This window comes from Cavia porcellus, unplaced genomic scaffold (assembly GCF_034190915.1).
Source record: "Cavia porcellus strain 051 isolate PalLab524CR breed Dunkin Hartley unplaced genomic scaffold, mCavPor4.1 scaffold_5, whole genome shotgun sequence".
Taxonomy (NCBI): Eukaryota; Metazoa; Chordata; class Mammalia; order Rodentia; family Caviidae; genus Cavia; species Cavia porcellus.
In genome coordinates this window covers 75312672-75336907 of record NW_026947488.1, presented here as the reverse complement: position 1 = coordinate 75336907, position 24236 = coordinate 75312672, and the positions used below count along the sequence as shown (strand labels likewise).

Genomic DNA, 24236 nt, shown 5'->3' with positions numbered 1-24236 from the left:
ATACTCTTTCACAGATGGAGTCTGACATTTTGTCATAAGTCCTCTGGCTTAGTAATAATTATCTCTAAATTTTTGAACACATATGAGAACCAGATTAATGCATTGTTTTGACCAACAAAAAACACTATTAAGTTCCTATACATGAACAACAGTATGTATGTATTTGTAAAAACCAGTCTCAGCATCATTTTGATTAGTCAGCAATCTGGATATATCTATTACATTATTTAGAAAGGATAAAATTTCTCTAGGATTGGAGCTGAGATTTTAGATTTAACTAAAAGGAATGGTGGAAGAGAAAGTCATCCCATGAGTTACAGCATGAGCAAGATATGGTTTTTTTGTTTCTGTTCGTTTTTTGGATGATTTCATTTTTTTATTTGTTTGTTTTTTGGATGACTTCATATTGAAGTATGATGCCCAAAAGGAAAGCCAGAGTTGGAGAAGAATAGCCATTGTCAAAGTCACCAGCACTATCATCATCATCATCATCATCATCATCATCATCATCATCATCATCGTACATTCACATCAGTCTTCTGTTATACAAGCATGTGTTTTACCGTGATGGATCATCTTCATCACTCATGCAAGTGTAATCTGAGTTTCATTTTTTACTTCCTGAAAAACTCACAAGTCCAGTTTTTTTGAGTGTCAATGTAGGGATACTTATGAGAGAGCAATTTTTCTTGGAGTGGTGGGAGTCTATTGGACCCTCTACAATGCTTGGGGAAACATATAGAAACACAATTAGATGAAACAAAATGTGGGTCAAAATTTGCCAGTTTTTCACACAACTTGCTATTCATCATACTGAATAAGTAAAAACCTAGCATGTTTCCTGTGTCCCTAAGGAAAAGATACTGATACATACAACCAGCTACTATAGTTGTACAATCTAAATTTACAATAGACAATTAAGGGATGGGCAGGCTGAATCCAGTATTAGGTTCTGCAGCTTTTTGTTTTTTGTTTTTTTGTTTTTTTTTGGTCTTTTTCTTTTTTATCAGTACCGGGAATCGAACTCACTACTGCCTGCTTGTAAGGCAGACGCTTATGCGGCTGAGCTAAATCCCCAGCCCCCGTTCTGCAGCTTTTAAAATGCCAAAAGTGTATTATAACATGGAATATCAGAATATCATTAAATGTAGCTTTTACCTTTGCTTCTAGACAGCAGAGTAGATGGGACACAGGAATGGGGGAATACTCTGAAAAATAGCTTTTTTCTCTGACATCAAAAGTACCTTCATTTTCTCTTTATTGTATGAGAGTATGTATTCCTTGTATTGTTTTCTTTTCTTTTTCTTGATTCTTTCTTTCTTTCTTTTTGTTGTTGTTACTCTGTATTGAACCCAGGGCCTCACATTTTCCAAGCAGGTGCTGTATGGCTGAGCTACCTCCTTGGCAATATTCACTTTATTCTTAATTTTTCACCGAGACAGTATCCAATAGTTAAGTAGCTCATTGTTCTTCTTTAATGAATTCATAGATAAAAAATAATGATCAATAATGATCAGGACTATTATGATAAAGGCAAGCATAATTAGTATAAACATTCTATTTCTACAATTATTTTCTTTATTAAATTATTACAAACTGCTTTCTATAAACCAGATTTTATTTTTTTGAGACTGGTCTCTCTATATATCTCAGGCTTGACTTGAGCTTACTTTGCTTCCCAGACAGGCCTCAAACCTGTCAAGATGCTCCTATCTCAGCCTCCCAGGCACATGTAATTAACCTCCAGTTTCAGGTGCTCCTCACAACTAATACAAAATTGTTACTTCATAGAAAGAAATAAAAGGAAAAAAGGATTTTGAGCTTTATATCTAAGAACTTTTAAAGTTTTCCTTCAAAGTACAAATACCAAAGCACTGCACTTTAAAATAAAGTTATAGAAGCTCTGCCTGTTTGTGCACTCTTGTAATCTCAGTACTTAGAAGGCTGAGGCAGGAGGATCACCACAAGTTTGAGGCCTTGAATTACATGAGTTCAAGGATAGCCAGAACTAAGCAGCAAGACCCTCTCTCAAAACAAATCATACACTCTCCTACTTCCATGTATTACAGACAGCTAAGACATTAGAATTGTTTCTGGATGCACAAGGTCCTAAATTAATCCCCAATATTATCAAAATAATAATAATAATAATAATAATAATAATAATAATAATAATACAGTACCCCAGACAAAGGGTCTTTGTGGCCACCAACTTGGGACACCTATTGTCTCTCAGGAGCTATCTCTTTAATAGCTTATTTTCCTAATTATAACCTTCTTTGTCCTTTGGAATCCATTCTTTGACTTCAAGAGATGTGAGCTTGGTATGTCTGATATCTGAGAGGTTAGGGATTTCATTTCTCCAGTGTCATTTTGTGTCTCACCATGATAACTGAAAGGAACTAAGAGTTTGGTTTTATTTCATAGCATCCCTAAATATTTGACTGCATTCTGGTTGATAACTGCATTTCAGTTATCAAAACATGTCATTCATTGTTTGTTGTCATTCATTGGTTGTTCATGCCTTTTTTTAGTTGCATGAACCATATTAAAATTTGAAAGCAAGTGGGCCCCAAGTGGACCACTAGATGCCAGACCTTTTCAGTCTTCCCATTTGCAGACTGTTAGAGAGGAGAACAAGATGCCAACAAAGTCTTGATTGCTTCCATTGTTTTGTTTTTATTCATTTTATTGTGTACTATTTTTTTTATTTTATCATGACTGGTGGTATAGGCTGTTATTTTGAAGATAACAAGAGGCATTATGGTTGCCATTAATGATTTTTTTTCTAGTTTTGAAGTCATGGACCATTTTCATTGTTTTGTTTTGATTGATACTATTCTGTTTTGTTTCATTTGGTTTTATTCTCTTCAAAATAAAAAATAAAAATAAAAGAAAGAAAGAAAAGAAAACAAACAAAACAAATGAAACCAAACCCTTTGTGCAAGTCCATACCATGAGTGGGCTACTGGGAGGAGAATCTGACACCAACCCCTTCTGGCGCCAGAGCTGAGAGGCAAACAAAGCCCACATCCCTTCCACCCCATTGTAAGGGACTGGCTGACAATCACAGGCAGAGAGAACAGCTATTGAGGTAAAACATAACTTAATGCTTGGAGTGTTTAGTGTTTCACTGACTTTACAAACCTAAAGTCAGTCTGAGCATCTGTTTAGAGGATAACAACATGCAATGTAGCATCTATGGGAGATCTACTTCTGAAGGTGGAAAGCATTGTTAATTCCTTATATCTTGTTTTGAAGTATGTATCATTTTTATTATCTTTTTAATTTTTTTTGTCTTTTTCATTTTTCCTTTTTACCGGTACCAGGGATCGAACTCATGACTGCCTGCTTGCAAGGCAGGTGCTTATGCCACTGAGCTAAATCCCCAGCCCCATTTTTATTATCTTATTTGGTTAGATTTTATTTTGCTTTGTCTTGTTATATCTATGGATAAGCAGCTATTTTAAAGATAATAAGATATATTATGGTAGCCATCTTTGTTTTACAAATATCTTGTTTTAAAATCTTGTATTTAATGCATTTTTTTTTTTTAATTGGTTCTATTCTGTTCTGCTTTGCTTGATTGTACTATGTCTGAAGCTATGGGCAGCTACTTGTTTTAATTTTAAAGAGGTTAAAACAAACCATAATAAAACAGAACAAAGCAGATCAGAAGGAAACAATGTAAGTGACCTGGATTTCAAAGCAAGACAACAGCAGATCTGCAGTGGCTACCATAATGTCTCTTGTTTTCTTCTAAATAGTTGTCTATATCTTCACACATAATGAGTTCATACAAAACAAAATAGTATGAAACTGATCAAAATAGTATAAAGAAGGCATTATAGACCTTCAAAACCAGACAATAGGAAAACCAACAATGGCTACCATAATGACTTTTGTTCTCTTCAAAATAGCTGTTCATATCTTCATGTTGAAATTGAAATAATGCAAAACAGACTAAAACCACTCTAAACAAAGAATAAAATCATTATTGGATTTCACAGCATGACAATAGGAAATCAGCAATGGATACCATTAATGTATCTTTTTCGTCAAGTTAGCTGTTCATATCATCATGTATAATACAATTGATTCTTGTAAACTGTTTAGGAGAAGGTCTAGGCAGGTATAAGCCTCTACATGTACATGTATCCTTTCTGCATCAGAGGGAAAAACAAAACAAAAGAAAATAAATTACTAGAAAAATAAGAAACAAAAAAAGACAAAGAACAATAGCAAGTAGCCCAAAATGATGATGATATAAGCCTTCAAAACAAAGTGGTAGGAAGGTAACTAAGGTTGCTATTTTACATAGTGATCTTCAGAAGAGTTCCTCAGATCACCAGATACAAACATGAAAAATTGATCCAATCCTATGAATGTTAACTGTTTTGATCCAAGAACTAATAGAATTTGTAGCACAATCATCTTAAGTGTGTTTATATAGGCAGCTATTTTGAAGACAACAAGAGGCATTATGGTAACCAATGTTGGTTTCCTATTGTATTGAAATTCGGTGTTATACTATTTTGTTTTTATTGGCTTTATTCTGTTTTATTTTGCCTGGTTTTATTCCCTTTAAAATAAAACCTACAAAAAAGGGAAGATTGTGATATTTTTATATTTAGTTTTTTTTCTATTTTTATTTAAAGAAAAAAAATAAGACAAAACAGAAAAGAGAGAGATAATACAGAATTTCAAGAAAATATTAATACTAATAAATTAGTAGTTGATAAATTACATATTGTCCCCCTAGAATTTGTTGTTCAAGTTACAAAATCAAAGTATAAAAAGTGGGCAGACACTCAAAAGTTGACAGGACCAACCATCCTGTTCAATGATCCAATGAAAGTTTAGTAATATGGTCATCTATCTTAAAAGTTATATCTTTTAGAGCACTTTTGTTTCCTTTCATTTTTGCAATATCTATTATGCATTTTGGATCTTATTATTCTTTCAGGTTTTATTATTCTTTACACTAGAGAAACAATGTGATATTTACAAATGTGAGTTTTATTTATTTCACTTATGAGGATAGTCTCCAGTTGCCTCCATTTCTCTATAAAGGCCTAAAGATTATCCTTATGTATAGCTGAGTGATATTCCAATATAAAAATAGCACATCTTTTTCATTCACTCTGCAGCTGATGGGCATTTTGGTTGTTTCCAAGATTGTGCTGCTATAAACATGGGTGCACATATATCACTGTGATATGATCTTTTCAATTTTGGAGGGAAAATACCCAGGAGGGGAATAGGTGGGTTAAATGGAACTTCTAATCCTAGTATGTTGAGGAATCTCCATATTGATTTCCACAGAATAGTCCACATTCCCACCAGCAGTGGAGAAGCATTCCTTTTTCCCCACAGCCTTGCCAACACTTATCGGTTGCTTTCTTGATGGCAGCTATTCTTTCCAGGGTGAGATGAAATCTCAGTGCTGTTTTAATTTGCATTTCTCAAATAACCAGTGATGGTGCACATTTCTTCATGTGTTTATTTGCCATTTGTATATCTTCATCTCAGACATGTGTGTCCATCTCAGATGCTCTTTTTTGGAGAGGGTCTTTGAATTTGGGGGTCTTGATGTTTTTCAATTCTTAATTATATTATGGATATAAGTTGTTTGTCTGAGGGATTGTTAGCTAAAATTCTTTCCGATTCTGTGGGTTTTCTTTTCACTTTGTTGATGATTTCTTTTGAAGTGCAAAAACTTTTTAATAAGATGAGATCTCAGTTATTGATTCTTTGAAGTGTTTCCCATGCAGTTTGCATTTTATTCATGAATTATCTGCCTACCTTGATTTATACCTACGTTGTCTCCCAGTAGATTTAGTGTTTCTATCTATCTTAATATTTAGGTCTTTGATCCATTTTGACTTTAGTTTATTGCATGGTGATGGGCATGGATCTATTTTCAGTCTTCAGCATGTGAAAAACCAATTTTTTCAACACCATTTATTGAAGAGGCTGTCCTTCCAGTGAACATGTTTAGCCTCTTGGTCAAATATAATGTGGCTGAGTGTCTTTGTAGTTGTGTTTGCATCTTCTAATCTGTTCCATTGATTCTCAGGTCTATTTCTTTGCCAGAACCATGCTGATTTTATCACTGTAGCTTTGTAGTATAATTTCAAGTCAGGAATTGACATGCCTCCTGCTTTGCCTTTGTTGCCTGGAATTACCTTTACTATTCTAGATTTCTTCTGTTTCCAAATAAATTTTAGGAATGTTTTCTCTACATCTGTGAGGTATGTTAGTGGTATTTTGATTGGGATTGCATTAAATCTGTATAACAGTTTTGGGAGTATGGCCATTTTCACAAAGTTGGCTCTTTCTTACCAAGAGCAAGGATTATCCTTCCATTTTCTAATATCCTCTTCAGTCTCTTTTTGTAGAGTAGTATAATTTTCAGGATATAGGTCTTTCACATTCTTAGGTTGATTCCTAGGTATTTCATTTTTTTAGGTGCTATTGTGAAAGGTTATATTTCCATAATTTTTCTTTTAGTGAATTTTTGTTTGTGTATAGGAATGATATTGATTTTTGAGCACTGACTTTGTATCCAGCTACACTGCTGAATTTGTTTATTACTTCTAGTAGTCTTTTAATGGAGTTTTTGGGTCTTCTATACAAAGTATCATGTCATCTGCAAATAATGATAATTTAACTTTTTCCTTTCCTTTTTTATTCCTTTTATTTCTCTTTCTTGTCTGATTGCCCTGGCTAATGTTTCCAAAACTATATTGAATATGAATGGTGATAGAGGACATCTCTGTCTTTTTCCTGATTTTAGAGCAAGGGATTTTAGTTTTTGTCCATGTAGTATAATGTTGGCTATTGGTTTGTCATAGATGGCCTTTATGAGATTGAGGTAGGTACCATCTATTCTGAGTTTCTGTAGGGTTTTTATCATGAAAAAGTGTTGGACTTTATCAAAAGCTTTTTCTGGGTTTATTGAGATAGCCACGTGATTTTTGTTTTTGGCTCTGTTGTGTGGTGTATTACATTTATTAATTTGGGTATGTTAAACCACCCCTGCATTCCTGGAATAAATCCCACTTGGTCATGGTGTATAATTTTCTTGATTTGCTGCATTCTATTTGCCAATATTTTACTGAGAATCTTTGCATCAATGTTCATTAGTGAGATTGGCCTATAGTTCTCCTTTTTGAGTCTTTCTCTGGTTTTGGTATCACAGCAATACTTGCTTCCAAGAATGAGTTAGGGAGGACTGCTTCTCTTCCTATTTTATTGAAGAGTTTAAGGAATATTGGCATCAAATCTGCTCTAAATTAGGGGCTGGGGATTTAGCTCAACGGCATAAGCACCTGCCTTGCAAGCAGACGGTCATGAGTTCGATCCCCAGTACCGATAAAAAGTTAAAAAAAAAAAAAAACCTGCTCTAAATTTCTTGTAGAATAAAGCATGAACCCATCAGCATCTGGGCTTTTCCTTGTTGGTAAATTTTTATTCATGTTTTGAATTTCAGTAGCTGATATTGGGTTATTCAAAATTGTTATATCTTCTTGATTGAGCTTTGGTAGTTCATATGTTTCTAGAAATCATTCAATTTCCTCTGTGTTGCCCACCCTATGTGAATAGAGATTTTCAAAGTAGGTATTCATGATCTTTTGAATTTCCATGGTATGTGTAGTAATTTCTTTTCAGTCCTTATTGAGTGAATTTGAGTTTTTCTTTCTTTTTCTTGATAAGGTTGGCTAGAGGTGTATCAATTTTATTTATTCTTTCAAAAACCCAACTCTTTGATTTGCTAATTCTTTGTATTTTTTTTAGTTTCAATTGCATTAATTTCTGCTTTAATATTTACAATTTCCTCTTTTCTGTAAGATTTGGGTTTGACTTGCTCTTCCTTTTCTAGATGCTTGACATGCAATATCAGGTTGTTTATTTGTGCTCATTCTGTTTTCCTGAGGTGACAATTTTTGCTATATATTTCCCTCTTAGGACTGCTTTCATTGTGTCCCACAGGTTTCAGTATGTTGTATATGCATTTTCATTTAATTGTATGTGTTGCTTTATTTCTCCATTAATATCACTTGTAGCCCACTGGTTGTTCAAAAGGTTATTTAATTTCTATGTATTTATGCAGGTTTTGCAATTTCTTTTGTCATTAATTTCCAATTAAATGCACTATGATCAGATATTATGCATAGGATAATATAAATCCCTTTGCATTTACTTTAGAATGTTTTATGGGTTAATATATGGTCTATGTGGGAGAATGTTGCATGCACAAAGAATGTATATTCCGATGTGCCTGGGTGGAACACTGTAAACATCTACTAAGTCCATTTGCTCATAGGTGTGAATCAGGTCTATTATTTCTTTGCTGACTTTTTGTGTAGTTGATCTCTCTCTTTGAGATAATGAGGTATTAATGTGTCTTATTACAATTGTATTCTTGTGTATTTGGTGTTTCATGTCCATAAGTATTTGCCTTATATAGTTGGGTGCCCTGCCTTTGGTGCATAGATATTTATAATTGTTAGTTCTTCTTGAAGTTTTCCACTAATAAATATGTAGTGACCTTATTTATCGTTTTTAATCATTTTAGGTTTGACGTTCACATTGTCTGCAAAGAGAATAGGTACCCCTGATTTTTTTCTGGGTTCTTGTTGCATAGAATATTATTTTTCATCCTTTGACTTTTAATCTGAGTTTCCTTTAGAATCAGATGTGTTTCTTGTATACAGGATATTATGGGTTCCTGTTTCTTGATCAATTCTGTCAACCTATTTCTTTTGAGAGGTGAATTGAAGCCATTTACATTTATGGATATAACTGATATGTACTGGCTCAACTTTGTCATGCTATGTTCCTGTTGTTTGTTTTCTGCTTTTCCCCCTTGTTTAATTGGTTGCCTTACCTAGTAGTTTCTTTCTGTTGTTGTTCTGGAGGTTCATAATTATCTTTATCTAGTGTGTCTTTCAATACTCTTTCTAGGGTTGGTTTGGTGGACATAAATTTCTTCAATTATTGTTTGTCGTGGAAGTATCTTGTTTCTCCATTAAATTTGAATGAAAATTTTGCTGGGTACATCATCCTGAGTTGAAAGTTGTTTTCGGGGCTTGAAATACTTTACTCTACCTCATCTTAACTTGAGGGTTTGCACTGAAAAGTTTGCCCTGATTCTAATCAGTTTTCCTTGATAGGTGAGTTGTGTCTTTTCTCTAACAGCTTTTAGTTTTCTGTTTTTATATTGTATGTCTGGGATTCTGATTATTCTATGTCTGGGTGTAGATTTATGTTGGTTGTGACTATTTGGCATCCTATATGCCTCACTTATCTGTATACCTGATTTCCCCCCCCCCCCACCCCCATGTTTGGGAAATTTTCTGCTATAGTTTCTGTGAATAGTTTACCTATGTTGTTCACGTTGACTCCTGCATCTTCATTAATGCCTATTAGTCTTATATGGTTTTTCTTGGTGTCATTCTGAAGCTGCTGTGTTGTCATTTCATGCTGCTTTGTTGTTTTTAAAAGTTCTACCCTTTTGTGGCTGCTGACTGTGATCCTATCCTCAAGGTCCAAAATTCTATTCTCAGGTTCCTTTAAACAGTTTTTCCAGTGTCTTAGATGTATTTTACTGGTCACTGAGACAAAATATATGATGCTCAATGTTGGGAAAGGAAAGGTTTACTTCTTACAGTTTTTGGAGGTTTCAGTCCATACTCAGCTGTCTCCAAGGCAGGGTGGCATGGCGGGGCCGTAGTTCATGGCGGCTTCAAAGAGCAAGGCAGAATCTGGCAAAAGTGACAGAGCCACACCTTCTTCCTGCCATTACATTACATCCTGGCTCCACCCCTAGCCCAGTGTAGTGCTCACACCCCAATCCAAGTGCTAGACAATGAACCAATGACAAATGCATAATGCAAAGGCATGCGGCCTGGGGGCCACCAACATAAACCATGACAGCAAGCTTTCATTAGAATTTTTTATTTCTTGGATATCTCTTTGAATTTGTTTCACAGATTCTGTTTGTTTTCTATATTGTTTATTCAAGGTTTATCAATTTCTCATGTTCCTGTTTTTTTATCTATTTGTTCTCTAGCTATATTGAGCAACTCCTTTACTAATGTTGTTATTTCTGACTTTACATGAAAAATTATTTCTAATTTGATTTCCTCTATGGTCTCATGGATTTGTTTCTTTATTTAATTTGCTATCATTTTGGAGATTTCTGGGGTATGACTTTTAAAGTCCTCTATTTGAATGTTGCCTGTACTTGTTCCTGATGGACTAGAAATCTGAGATTGCATTTTACTTTTTGATTTTGTCATTTTCACCTTTTGGGCTAATATTGGGTCTTTCAATCCCAATAGCCTCAACTGTCGGTAGTGTGTATCTTTGGGTCCTACTGTGTGGTTGATGTTTGTGCAATTGTTGAGTACCATAATGAAGAGGAGGGCCAGTCACCTGAACTTCTCCTGCAGGGCCTGTTGGGTGAGTTCTGTATTCTTCCTGGGCTGACAAGCCTAGCAATAGTGATGTAGACAACCCTTAGTTTCTGCAGTTACAATGTCATCAGGTTATTCCAGGTCACCAGATCTCCCTGTCTAGAGTGTTTGTGTTGGCTAAGGACCTACTATGACACTGGATGTGTCATAAGCTGTTTTAATTTTCTACAATTTGGGGGAATCATTATAGGCACACTCCTCAACCTGTCTGATGCTCTCTGCGTGGAGGTGGGGATCATCCACCCTCTTGCTAAACCTGCCAAGGTCTTATAGTGGAAAGGAGCTTCACTACTCCTCCTATTTACCCACTGAAGACCTCTATTTTAGGGGTAAACTCACCACACTGACTGGAGCGTGCTAAGGTGTTCTGTTTGGGTGAGGGGTTACTGAGTCTCCCATCAATCCTGCATTAGGAATCCACTGAAGTCCAAGGTTCTGGGAGAAGGGGTGGAAGCCGAAGATCAACAGCAGTAATAGGTCCCGGAAGTTGGGGGTTCCCTGAGGCAGCAGGCCCGTGGCAGTCCATGTGGCCGTGGGGCACACAGGAGGCATACCATGATGGGACATTTTTTATTTTTTGCGTGCAGGGCCTTGTATTGCTGTTTCATATATGCTGAATTTAGATTTACGTTTATACTAACTACTGGATTTCATTGTATTCCATTCTTGACATTTTTGGTGATTATGAGATGACTTTCTATTTTAGAAAGAAATGGCTTTAAAAATTTTAATTGTTTTTGCAGCTTGCAAAAGTGTGTCTGAGGATTCATCCAGAGGCTACGCAAAAAGTTTTGAAAGTTCACCACTTTTGTAGGTGATTGTTAGTATTGGATTAGGAAATGCTAATGCGTTTGTCTTTGCAATTCTGAAACTCTAGTTTTCCTTTCCATTTGGAAACTCCTAAATTCCCAGAAAAGAAGTGCTCATCTACAAGACAACTAAAGTCTTTTACATAGACTACATAACCCCAATCCCTGGGTTGGAAAGCAATCAGAATGCATGCTCATCCATGAAGGCACCCATGAGGGTTTTGATTGAGCTGCCATCTGGCCATAAGCTTCTCATGTGACAAGCCAGAGAAACTCATTCAGACTCTTTGATTATTAATCTAATTTTCAGTTTGGCAGTGTATTGGGGACTTGGCCAAGAGTCCTGAATATCTGTGTTAATGATATGACAAGAGGATAAAATAAGAAACAGAGACAAATTTAGTAATACATGATGAGTACTGGGAAGTTGATGTTTATAGATGGAATAAAAAAGGTACACACCAAGGCAGCCACTCTTTTTTTTGGTGTTTTAGTGCTACTTGGTGCTAGCACAAGATTCAAATTTGGTGCAACACTCAGAGGTCTATGACTCACAGGGTAAATATAATCTTGGGATGACTCGAGAAGATTGAGATGTATCATTCCAAGAAGGATGTTGCCCTGCAGTGTTTTCTTAAACCTAGTGATCTTAGTTTCAATGTTAGTAAATGGTAGAGGATGGCTTATCCCTAAAACTTTGATGTGGAATCTCAAATGGGTGGTCCTGATAATCCCAAACCTCGATTTTATCCTTTTGGGAAATACGCAAAATTAGCTATTGTGAATTTGTAGTCTCCAACAACAATGCATTTTAAAAATTTTCTTTTTCATTTTGAAGAGACTAAAACAATACATAACAAAACAAAATAAAATGGAACAAATCAAATCACAACAGAACAATACAAGCAACATTGGACTTAAGACAACAGGAAATCAACAGTGAATACCACAAATTCTCTTGTTTTCTTTGAAACAGTTGTCCTCAACTTCACACATAATAAAATCCAACAAAACCGTGGAGTGTAAAACCAATCACACTAATGAATGAAAGCATTATGGAACTTCAAAACAACACAATAGGAAATCAACAATGACTTCCACTGTTTCTCTTCTTTTTCATCAAAATAGCTGTTCATACCTTCACACATAATGTAATCAAATAAAAGAAACTGGAGTGAAATCAACCAAAACAAAAGAATGAAAGCATTACTGGACATCAGAATCACATGACAGGAAATGAACAATGGCTGCTATAAAGTCTCGTTTTCTTCAGTCATAACTTTTGTATTTAGAAGCATCAGTCATTAAGGACCCACTAGAGACCCTCCCTAGGAAAGCTTCTGATCTTTATTCTTTCTGTCTTCTAGATGAGTAGGATTTAATTCTTGTGCCATGCAAATTCTCACTCTTCTGTCCCTTCTCCTGTTCTCCCTCTGGGAAATAATATAGTTGATCACAGCAGTGATTTGTTTTCTCCGTGGCTGCTGAATACCCAGTTTCTAGAATGAAATGTTTGTTCCTCCCTATAACCCTCTAAGAGTGAAACTGACCTTTATTTTTCTCTGGGTCATGTTTTTAAAACTTCGTCTAGATTTAATGCTCACTTAAGGAATAAATATAAAACTTTATTCCAAGTTTATCAGCCTTACTACACTTAGCCTGAACTGGAAAGTAACTCCTTTCACGGCTCTCTCCCTTTAAGAATGCTGCTCCATAATACAAACTGACTGTGTTTTGTAACACAGAAGCTTCAATGATAGAATAAAACACATTCCTAGGCAGCCTTACCCATTTGAACAAAAACAGGTATTAAAGTGTGGACATCTTTAGAACACCTTGACAAGCCAACTAGCATTCTTAGAGAGATGTCAACCAAGGTTCTCAAAAAGGAAAGCCTACAGCTAAGTGTGGTCTAAGGGCCCAAATTCACAATAAAGGGACCCTGGGTGCACAGTAAGTCAGGCTAACCCAGTTTTGACCACTTCCTTGCACTTGCAGTTCATGGGAACTGCCACTGGATGGTGGTAAATGAAAGGACTTCAGATTGGGCACAGAGCAAGGATAGTCAGGATATGTTCTTTCCACTGATTTCAAAGTGGGAAGAAACTCAATCTGCAACAGGGCATATTGGATCCTTAGCAGACCCGTCTTCCCCCACTATTTGCAATACATCCTTAGCTCCAAAGAGTGTTGCCTAGTCTCTTTCTACACCCCACCTGGCCTGAATATGCTCCTGAAAATAAAACAGTTGAAATTCCTTTACATAGTTGTGGAGGACCACCTGCATGACTCTCCTTGACAGAGATCAATTATTTCCAATTTGGGTAAACCTGGCACTGTTTCCGTGTATTGATACGTGTAGAACTGGCTGGGACTTTTCCTTACTCCTTCGATTTGCTTTCAGCAAAGCAAATTGGTCCAGCCAAGGTGCTGATGTGTAGTATTTCAAGGAAGGTGACAGGTCAGTATTACTCTGGACCCATAGCTCCCAAAAAGTGTGTGTGAGTTGGGCAGGAAGGAGATCCATGTGCTACACTGTTGCCTGGGTTCGAGCCTTATAATAAGAGGCTGTGACTTCCCAGGGTATATGAGATTACACGTCAGAGCTGAAGCATCAACCCCAAAACATTACATATACCTCAAGCTTGGTTATGCAGATTACTCTTTCTATATATCTTGCTCTCTGCATATTGGTGATTTCAGGCCAGCTAGCTAGCCCAGCTCATGGCACTCACGCACTCTTACAGTTATTTAATCTCAAACTAATCCCATCATCGAGAATTAATAAAACCCAGGTTTGGCCTTGGGTTGAAACATTTGTTCCAGTAAACCATCACCCGAGTAGGACTTAGAAGCTCATTAGCTCCCCACAATTATAGACATGCCTTAGTGTCTTTATTTTTGCTGTGTGTTGTGCTGGAAGTGGTAGATTGAAATTAACAAGTAAAATTCCAATAACTTTCCTACAGGATTACAAATATAAACTTCCTGGATTGTTATGAGGAATGAGAAGGGCTCTCTATGCACCATATGTCTCTTTAGAAATAACAATTATATATGGCTATGAACATGGCAGTTTTGGCAATCAGCTTGTGACTATCAAACAACAGGGGGCCATTGAAACAAGAGACCTGTGTAGCTGGTCATTCTCATCAGATAATTATCCCGCTTAGGTTCCTTCTTAAAAAGAGTCTTTGATTTCAGAAAAGTAACCATGTTTTTTTCCCTTCTGATTGTTATTACAAGGTATCTCTGTATTTGACCTATGAGAAAAGTTCTGACTAGCCTATTTATAATTACAAACCTAAACACTCTACAAGGGTTATTATAGTTCAGCTTGGCCAACTCCATGTGAGAGTGCACACTGGTTTAAAATCATTGCTTTGTGTGTTAATAGAATTGGTCCTATGTCTAATTAATGTGTGTTAATAACTGGTTAATGCACATGCAGCTGATTCATTGAAGAAAACATTTTTAGTCCAGTGGTTTTTAAAAATTTTTTTTATTCCTTTTGAGATTTCCATGAGCAACTCATCTATGTGTCATTTCAAGTATGTATTATATTTTAGGTAGTACATGAATAAGTAGACACTCCTGATAGAGCTGACGTATTTTACTTCACAGCGTTCACAGTAAATTTACCTGAAAGAAATAAAGATGACACAAAAGTTGGTAACATGCATCTATCCAGCTTGTTAGCTAATTGAAACAACATCAAATGATTGTTTCTATCAATGCAAGATCTATTGTTGCTTGTCTATGGCAATTTAAGAATTTTTTTGGTCATACCCAGGGAAATGTATCTCTAGAGAAATGGATGCACTTGGAGGCCCTGTGCTCAAATGAAATAAATCAGACATACACATGTAAATAGCATATTGTTTCTCTACTGTGAGAAATCAAAAGTATAAATAAGACCAAGTTGTATAATAGATATAGAGAGATAGGAAGAAAGGGGCCCAATAGGGAGGGGAAGAGGTGAGAAGGGGAAAAGATAAGAAGAGAAACCTAAAAGGAATGAGAAGACAAGAAAAACATGGAAACGAAGTTTTTGTGAATGGGGAGAGGAAGAGGGGTGATGGGAAGGGTAGGTGAAAGGAAAGAAAGCAATGGGTTTTACCATGTGCAGGTAAAAATTCTCTATGATAAATGCAATCCCTGTATATATATATATATATATATATATATATATATATATTATTGGTACACACTGTATATATATATATTATTGGTACATATATATATATACATATATATATGTATATATATAGCGTGTACCAATAATATATGCTTGCAAAACTTTAAAAGATAAAACATATGGTGTAAAGTGTTTAAATTTTATGATTTGATTCTTGAGAGTTGTCTAAAGCAATTGTTAAGATGTATTTAGGTTGACTATAATTAAAATGTTCAGCACTCCATGTCTAAAGAAATAAGCTTTTCTTTACATAGTGAAACACTCTTGTTATGCTTACAATGGTAGTTTAAAAGCAAAGGTTCAGTATTGTAGTGAAACATATCTCTTGTGTTCTCATTCTTAGGCTTTTGATTATCAAAAAGTGACCTTTAAGAGTTAAAAATTTCTGTGACATGAATTTCTTTAAATCTATGTCAAAAATGAGTTTTCAGAGAAAATCTCATTTTCTACTCAGACTTTCTATTGTCTCTCATTTGTATAAGTGTGCTTGAAGCCGGCACAGGTGTGGGTCCCATGAAAGGGCAGTGTCGCACAGCACTGGTACACACAGACAGGCCAAACCCCTTCCTGTGACCCATACCTCTAAACTTCCTATCACTTATTAATGTCTGACACTTTTTCTCAGCACAGTTTTGTGTGTCTATTAGATTACAAACTGTATTAAAATTACAATCAAGAATTAAACAGTAATTGAATGTTAAGCTACAAGGTATTTTTGAGTAATTGTTTCATGATATGCTAAATAAACACCTGTTTTCTCAGTTGATGACATAACATATATTTGGAAATATATGTATGTAGACATCTAAAAGCAAGCTATGTGGTGAGTCTGAGATTTAAATTTAAGGTTACAGAGTTAAGACTACATAGATATATCACATTCAAAGTAACTAATAGTTACTCTGAATAATATAATACATGGTCAGCACTTAAACATAAAGCAATAAAATTTGATGACTCTTTAAACTTGCTCCTAACATTTAACCTCAATCTACATCTTTTGGTTTTGATTAAATACATTTTGTGACTGTATAAATGATACCACTATGTTGGATAAGAAATGTACTTGTGACCATTAACACAGATTCCTAAACTTATGGATATAAAATATCCTTAATCTTGTTAATATTGTTATTCTTTACAAAACCTGCCTTAAATTTTTTCTTAAGAGCAGAAACTAAATACACACAAAGATTTCTGTATAGCTGTGATAGAAATATTTCTAATCTCGTGGTATATAAAATGGTATAGTGTAATACCTTGGTTCACGAATGCTTCTGTGTGAATGATTATGGTTCCCAAATAGAAGCATTCGGCAAATTGTTGATTCCATTTATGAACACAGCATCAGGTGACAATCACAACTGCAAACATCTTCCCTTCACAAATGTGAATGCAGCCGTCTTCCCCAGAGTCAGAAAATGAATTAAGTTCACGAGACTGGGTAACATTGTTTTTGTGTTTCTCAAGTGCACAGACCTTCAAAGTCACAACTGATAAACCATCTTATCACATCATTGACTGCTAGCTAAAGTTATTTATGATGATAATCTTTTTCAGTTGAAGCATCTGGCTATTCCTTACTCATATTTCAGTTATTTGGGATGAAATGCGCATGCCTCTCCAGAAGGGGAGAGCCAGACATATCATGGGGACATTTTTTGTAGGCTTGTGATGTGTGATTGTTATATGTATTTTTAATATGTATTCAAGCACAAGATGTGCATACATACTTTAGGTCATTCACTCTAAAAATTAAATGTTAGACCATAATAACATATCAAGTACATCCAGAGATCGGGCCTTTTTGAGACAGTGTCTCCTTGTACAGTTCAGAATGGCCTTAAACTCACAATGGAGCCCAGCCTCTCTGGGAACTCCAAGCAATCCTCCGGCCTCCATCTTAAGAGTGCTCAGATTGCTGCCAAGCACCACCACACCCATCTTAAGTGGATTCCTCCTAAGTAGTACTCTATGGAAAGTTAAATTTATGTAAAATTTCTTTATGTCATTAATAGCTCATGTAGATAATGATAAATGACATAAAGTTTGTATACTAAGCTGAACAGTTAAATGTATTTAAGAGACAATAACACATCCTAAAAGTTACACCAATGTCATCATGATTCACATGCTAAAATTTATCTTGCATTTGATTTCAGGTTTTCTCCATAAGTTTTTGTCATTGTTGTATGTTTATATAGTACACAGATTGAATCTCTATGAGAATCATGACTAAAAATGATAGTTCCTTGGTCATATTATATATTTAAACTCTTGTCCTGGGTGTTCAACAACTGGGGTTTGAAACTGATCTAAGAGCATTCTCAATATTTTTCTGCTAGCCCTCAAGGTGAATGGGGAGCCAGGACACAAGCTAATTGAAATAACATCAAATGATTGGCTTTATCAATGCAAAGTCTATTGTCACTGTAACTATATCTTAACAGGTGGTTTAGAAACTTTTGAAAGTACTTTTCTAGACCAGTTTGGAAAGGTTTGGAGATGGGAGATGGAGAAGATGCCAGTATATGGAGCCCACTGAGTGATCTTGGTCACACTTTAAAAGACCAAAATGCTGATTGGAGTGTGTACAGTAAAAGCCAGCCTTAGGATATTTCAGTGGATTACTAGGATTCCACTGATACTTGGGCTGGAAACTATGCTGTTATTCTGGCAGAAAATGTGTGTCCGTTGTACCCTTGTCCTGACATTTTCAGGATTATCAAATCAAGGGTGATGAACTAATTAATCTGGCAGTGCAAATTTCAAGACAGGCGAGGTTTTAGACTCAGCCGTGGAAATCTTTGGCTCCTTTCAATCAGATTTATGGTAAGAATAGGTGGCAACAGTCAGAGCAGAGCCAAGCATGGTGGCACACACCTGTATTCATAGCATTTGGAAAGATGAAGGATGAGTATCACCACAAGTTCAAGGCCAGCCTTGAGTTCCATAGGGACTTGAAGGCTAGCATGAAGTACATAATGAGACACTGTCTCTGAGGAAAAAAAGCTACAAAAAATCTGGCACAGACAGAACCATATGTAAAGTTGGGGGCCAAAATCAGTGTGAATACTTAAAGTATTAGCACCATTAAAACTTTGGACTGGGATCAGAAAGTTGATGACTTGAGGACATCTTAGGAATCAAAAACATATACTTCTTTGGAGGCTCGAGGCCTCATTTGAGAAGCAGTCCCTGGAATGTTGCTAGACAAGGCTCTTTTACAGAATTAGTTTTCAGTGATTTGTTTCACTGTGTTCAGGTATCCAGATACTCAGAGGCTGTAGTATCCAAGGTCTAAAGGGACTTGGCTACTCTTCCAGATGGCAACAAACCTTTTCGCTGTGTGTGAGTCTTCTTTCTTTTACTGGCATGCAGAATACAAAAGTTGTGGGTCAGGAAGTCTTCCACTCAGATTTCAAAGGAAGATCTTAAACTCAGAAAAGGAGGCCCTGACAGTGTAGTACATGGGTGAGGAAATGAAATAAATGATTCAGTGGAGAGCCCAAGAAGTTGGAGAAATCTGAAGATTTCTCCAACTGACAGAAATCTGAAATGTGCATCATAGATGAATTAAATCCAAGAAAAGGGCCATCTCAAGAAGAGGCTACCTGGCCCGCAACCAGCATGGCCATGGGAGTGGTCCTGCCAAGCTCTCTGTAACTTGAATCTCACAGTCATGTGTTCTGGATGTGAGATATGAAGTTCCAGAACTTCACAGTTGCTCTGCTAGATTTGATCTTGCTTTGGTCTGATTCTATTTCCAAATTCTTTCTCAATTCTGGACTGTCATTCTACTATTGATCAGTTTTCTGACTTTTATAGAGGTGTACAGTTGACAGTTTGTGTTGAGTTGCTTAATGGACTGGGACTTCTACAAAATGCTGGAACCATTGAGCCTTTGGGAATGGATCACTGCATTTCCAGTTGTGCACAGGATATTTATGATAGGTGTCATTCCATCAACTAAGGAAAGGATAAAAAGATGTATTTTTATACAATGGAGTACTATCCAGTCGCAAAGAAGGATAAACTGGAGACTTTTATAGGTAAATGGATGCAAATTGGGGACATACTCATTAGTGAAATAAATAAACACACATGGGTAAACACTGTGTTGTTTCATTAGTGGGATAAGATGAAAGAAAACCATCTGTATGTGTATATATATGTATATGTATATAAAAATAGTTATGATCACTACACTACTGTTTTCTCTGAGTTTAATGAACAGAATTATTTGTGTTGGTATTGTTTGGATAATTGAATACAGATGTCTTGTGGTCTGGGTCAATGATTTCAGGGTGACAATTTACAATGTAAGAATGATTGTTAGCCCCTGGTTGACATGTTTTGAAATTTTTGTTGTAGTTTGTCCTCCTTTTGCTCTTCTTCTTCATCTTCCTCCTCCTTCTGTTTTCTTTTTGTACTGGAAATAAAGTGGATTTAGAAAAATGTTGGGTGGCACTACGTACTTTCCTTTGTCTTTAATTGGAGATTAACTATAATTGAAGGTGATGTTGGCATTTGATGTCATAAAGTGAATTGATATCACTAATCCTGATATATCAGCTACATTGGATTAAGAAACACCTAGTAGATTAGTAAAGCACACACCTGGACAGAGGGATGTTCTTGGGTATTATGTATGATCCATCATCTCCCTGGCTCTGTCCCTGCTCACCTGCTCTGCTTTCTGACCATAATGAACTAAGCAGTTTTGCTTTGCCAGACACTTGTGCCATCAGGTTTCCATTTGGGAACCTTTTGTTCTTTAGGTAGAGGGCATCAAGTAGTGCGTCTCAGTGATGGGAAATTAAGATCTGACTAACAGATACTGATTTCATTTCTTTTGGATAAATAAGGTGCTATGCTCTTTTTCTTTCCAGGAAAGGAAAGATTGTTGAATTCAAGGCCAGCCTGAAAAACTATATTCAAAGCATTTCCTTTGGATACATATCCAAGAATAGAGTTGCTGGATGGTATGGCAGCTCTATTGCTAATTTTATAAGAAACTTCTACATTTTTTTATAAGTTTGTATCAACTTACCTTCCCTTGAAAAATGTATGTTTCTTTTCCTTAAAACCACGACAGATTTGACCTTTTGCTAACAACCATATACCTGTTGGCTAACTCTGTACCTCCTTTACGCAGAAGTCTGCTTTGCTCTTTACCCACTGTTTTCTTTACTCATTTAATTTTGGATTTCATAATAAGGCAAAATATATATGTTTAATTTGTTGTATTTATTTCTCTATTATTCTTTGCCACTGATTCACTAAAATGCAGAGGAAGTTTCTGTGCTCTTTCTGTTTTCTTTAGTGTCTTACATTTTCTAAATTTGGAGCAACTGAGTATGCTAAAGGGAAAAGAGGACTTTGAAAAACAACTTGTGGCTTGGTTATGGGGCTGCTTTGTTAGGAATGTCCTATGCTGGGACGTTAACTGCTTGTGTCATCAGAAGGGGCAGAGGAGGTCCCCTAAAGTGGAGATAGCACAATTCTACTTAGCATCCCTGCAGCTAAGTTATAGGTTTGATGACATTGGTCACAGAAACACAATTTTAAGGCACATCCATGAGGCATAAAGGGAAGATTTTTAAGAACTGGTTCAAAAGCACACATTCAAAGAGAATAGAGTACAGGCTTTTAGGAGAAAAATGTGCCCAGAAGTATGTTCATTTATGTGGTTTTGGAAGTGAAAGTATATGGGAAAAAGAGAATTTGATTCCCAGGGGAAGGGTAATGGCGCTTTCCACAAGACAAACAACAAGCCTAGAGCCATACTTGTGTCTTTTAGACCCTTGACTAAAAACCTTGTTGTCTGAGTTTCTCAAAAGGGAAGTATCTAAGTATCTTTGCTGTACCAATGCAGCTGTTTTTCTTAAAAGTACAATGCTAAAATTATGGTTTTCCTTGTCTCCTCTCAACCATATTTATTTCTTGTGCCCCTTTAAATTAATTGACTTTATTTGCCTTCTGGGTACCTTCCCAGAGGAATTAAAGCATCATAGTGTAAGAGCATAATTATATGATTAGAAAAGGTATGGTTATGCAATAACAAACTTATAAACGAGTTACACCCAGTTCAAAACCAGTAGTAGCATCTATCCATTCTCTGGCTGCCTGTCTTGTGAATCTATTGTTGAACTTAGCCTTGACGGTCTGGGGTCAGCTGCTTTGCTTCTGATGGTGTGCAGGGCCCATCTGATTCTTCTCAGCTTACCTTTCCCCTAAGTAAGCAAATATATTGCTTCTCACTGGCTTCAGGTACTTTAGTTGGGGCAAAGTAACCCTGTCAAAGACACTTTTTAACTCTGCTTGCTCCACTTGAATCCCTTTCCCTCATCCCTAGGATGTTCCTACGTTAAAATGAGTGACTCTTTGCAAGCAAATGTAGTTTTCCTGACTATACAGGACTTCATTCAATCCATGTAACCAATCAAATAATCCCTTGTACTTCTGGCTTGTAAACTATATTTGAACTGGACTTCAAACTGGCCCTTTGTGAATGATTTGAACCGGGTCTGCTAGAATAACAAACAGTTGCCTTCTAAACCCTTGGTGAAAAGTCTCTCATTGGGTTTGACATTGGCTTTTCTGTAACATTACCATAGCTATATGTGCCCGGCCTTGCTTATAGCCACACAGTATGGAATAGCTAACTCTTAGAAGCAAGTCAAATAATTGTCAAGTAAAGAGTGGATAAAAAACTTGTGGTGTCTTTATTTTTTAATATAAAATGAGGCATTAGTCACAAAGAAAACATTGTATATTCATTGGTAAATGATCTTGAGAACATAATCTTAACTGAAATAAATCAGATACACTTGCAAATATCACATTCTCTCTGGGCATGAGAAATTGCAAACATCACTATAATAATTTTCTTCACAAGGAAAAGGGAAAGAGGCAAGGAGGGGGAAACGAAGGGAGAGGATCAAAAATGAGAAAAGAAGCCTAAATGAAACCTGAACTTTGTGAACAAGGAAGGGAAGGGGGGACAGAAAAGAGAGGATGGAAAGAGGGGAGAAAAGAAGAATCAAGTGTACAGACAGAAATTGTGCAAATCAACATGAACTTAAAGCACTAAATCAATGGCACTTAGGCTTTAACTCCAGCAGGACTCCCTTCCTGGAGCGGCTCTGGGAGCTGCCCCTGCTAGACCAGGTTGGCGCACTGGCTGAACACTCTCCTCAAGTTCTCAGCGTCCACAGCACAGGTGAAGTGAGCAGAGCACCGGCAGCCCTCACTGCCACACGCCCTGCTGATGCTGAGAAACTTGTCGCGGATGAAGTACTTGGCCCGGGTGACGCGTGGGTCCTCTCCGGGCTCGGGAGTAGCGTCCTGAGGAGTGTAGTGAGCAAACTCTGGAAAGTGGTCTTCGATCTTGGACTCGCCAGCAAGCACTTTCTCGGCCAGCAGATCTTGCTTGTTGAGGAAGAGAAGCACACAGAGGGAGCTGGGGCATGTGCAGCAGACAGATCTGAAGCTGTTCAAGGCCTCTTGAAGTTTGTTGGTCCCCGAGAAGTTCAGGTCATAGCTGCTGCTGTCCACCACGAAGACGATGGCGCTCAGATGGTCCACATACTCTGCCCATACCTGGCTGCTGTAGTTCAGACCTTCTGGGTAGAAGAGGTGGAAGCTCACCTGGTCCACTTGGAACTTGGTCTCAAAGACTCCAGGAGTGTGGACGCGGCAGTGAAGGAGGTCCTGGTGGCTGGGCTCATAGTCGGGCTGCTTGATGACATCGATCCTGTCCAGAAAGTACCCGGAGCAGTCCATCAGCCCGCACAGCCTGGCGCGCTCACAGCAGTCGCGCACCCCCGCGTCCTCCCACAGCGCCCTGGCGTGCTCATAGAACTCGGGTGGGAAGCTGAAGTCGCGCTGGGCGCTGGCGCTCACGATGTAGTCTAGGCTGAGCTGGATCTCAGGGTGGTCCAGCCCCGCATCGGGTGACAGGTGCTTCACTGTGGCCACGACGGTTTCGATGTCTGCTTTGAGGTTGCTCCTGATGTTGTGCACGGCGGTGGCCTGCTCGCGCTTCCCATCCAAAGCCTTCCCGGCCAAGATCTTGGCCTGCTTGAAAATGGTGCTTCTGCCAGATTCATTGCCACCCAGCAGCAGCAGGCGGCGCGTGGCCAGGTAGAGGCGCTTGTGCTCCTTCAGCTGTCTGCGGGTCTCTCTGATGACCTCAAGCTGCCCCTTCTCCTCTTGCTCACCTTCTCTCAGGCAGCCCTGGAACCGGTTCATGATGAGGGTAGGGCAGCGGGATGTAGTCAGGACGGGACCCGAGGTGACCGCGCTGTTGGTTGGAAGGCAGGAGGTTCAGATGCTCACTGGCTCTCAGCGCCTGGGCCGGTGGCAGCTCTTAGCACTGGGTACCTTTCCCTGGTGCTGTGGGCTTCGTGTCAGCGCTGCAAGAGGACAGAGCAGCGGGTATATAAGGAACAGGTGGGCGGAGAGAGAGGAGAATGGAGAAGGAGAGGGAGGAGAGCCCTTCCTCCTCCCCTGGGGTTGTTTTGGAATGACAGGTCTCTGTCTGATCCCAACATTGACCAGAAAGTGCCCTGAGGTCTCCAGAAGCATTCCATTTCAAATCCTCAATGAGCCTCACCCCAACACAGTGATAACCTTGCAATGAAGCAAAATCTCTGAGTCCCAGACCATGCCTTTGCCTTTTTTCTCCTTTGTTTCTTTTAAAATAGGATCTTGTTTTGTAGTTCAGTCTGACCTTTAATT

General features: G+C 37.5%; 1 protein-coding gene across 1 annotated transcript; it reads right to left on the bottom strand.

Moving 5' to 3' along the window:
* Positions 1-22655: 22655 nt before the first annotated feature.
* On the bottom strand, positions 22656-23747 carry LOC100719813 (guanine nucleotide-binding protein G(s) subunit alpha-like). The gene has a single exon (XM_063249487.1). It carries the CDS (start codon positions 23745-23747, stop codon positions 22656-22658), a length of 1092 nt encoding a protein of 363 aa, XP_063105557.1.
* Between the last annotated feature and the right edge of the window lie 489 nt (positions 23748-24236).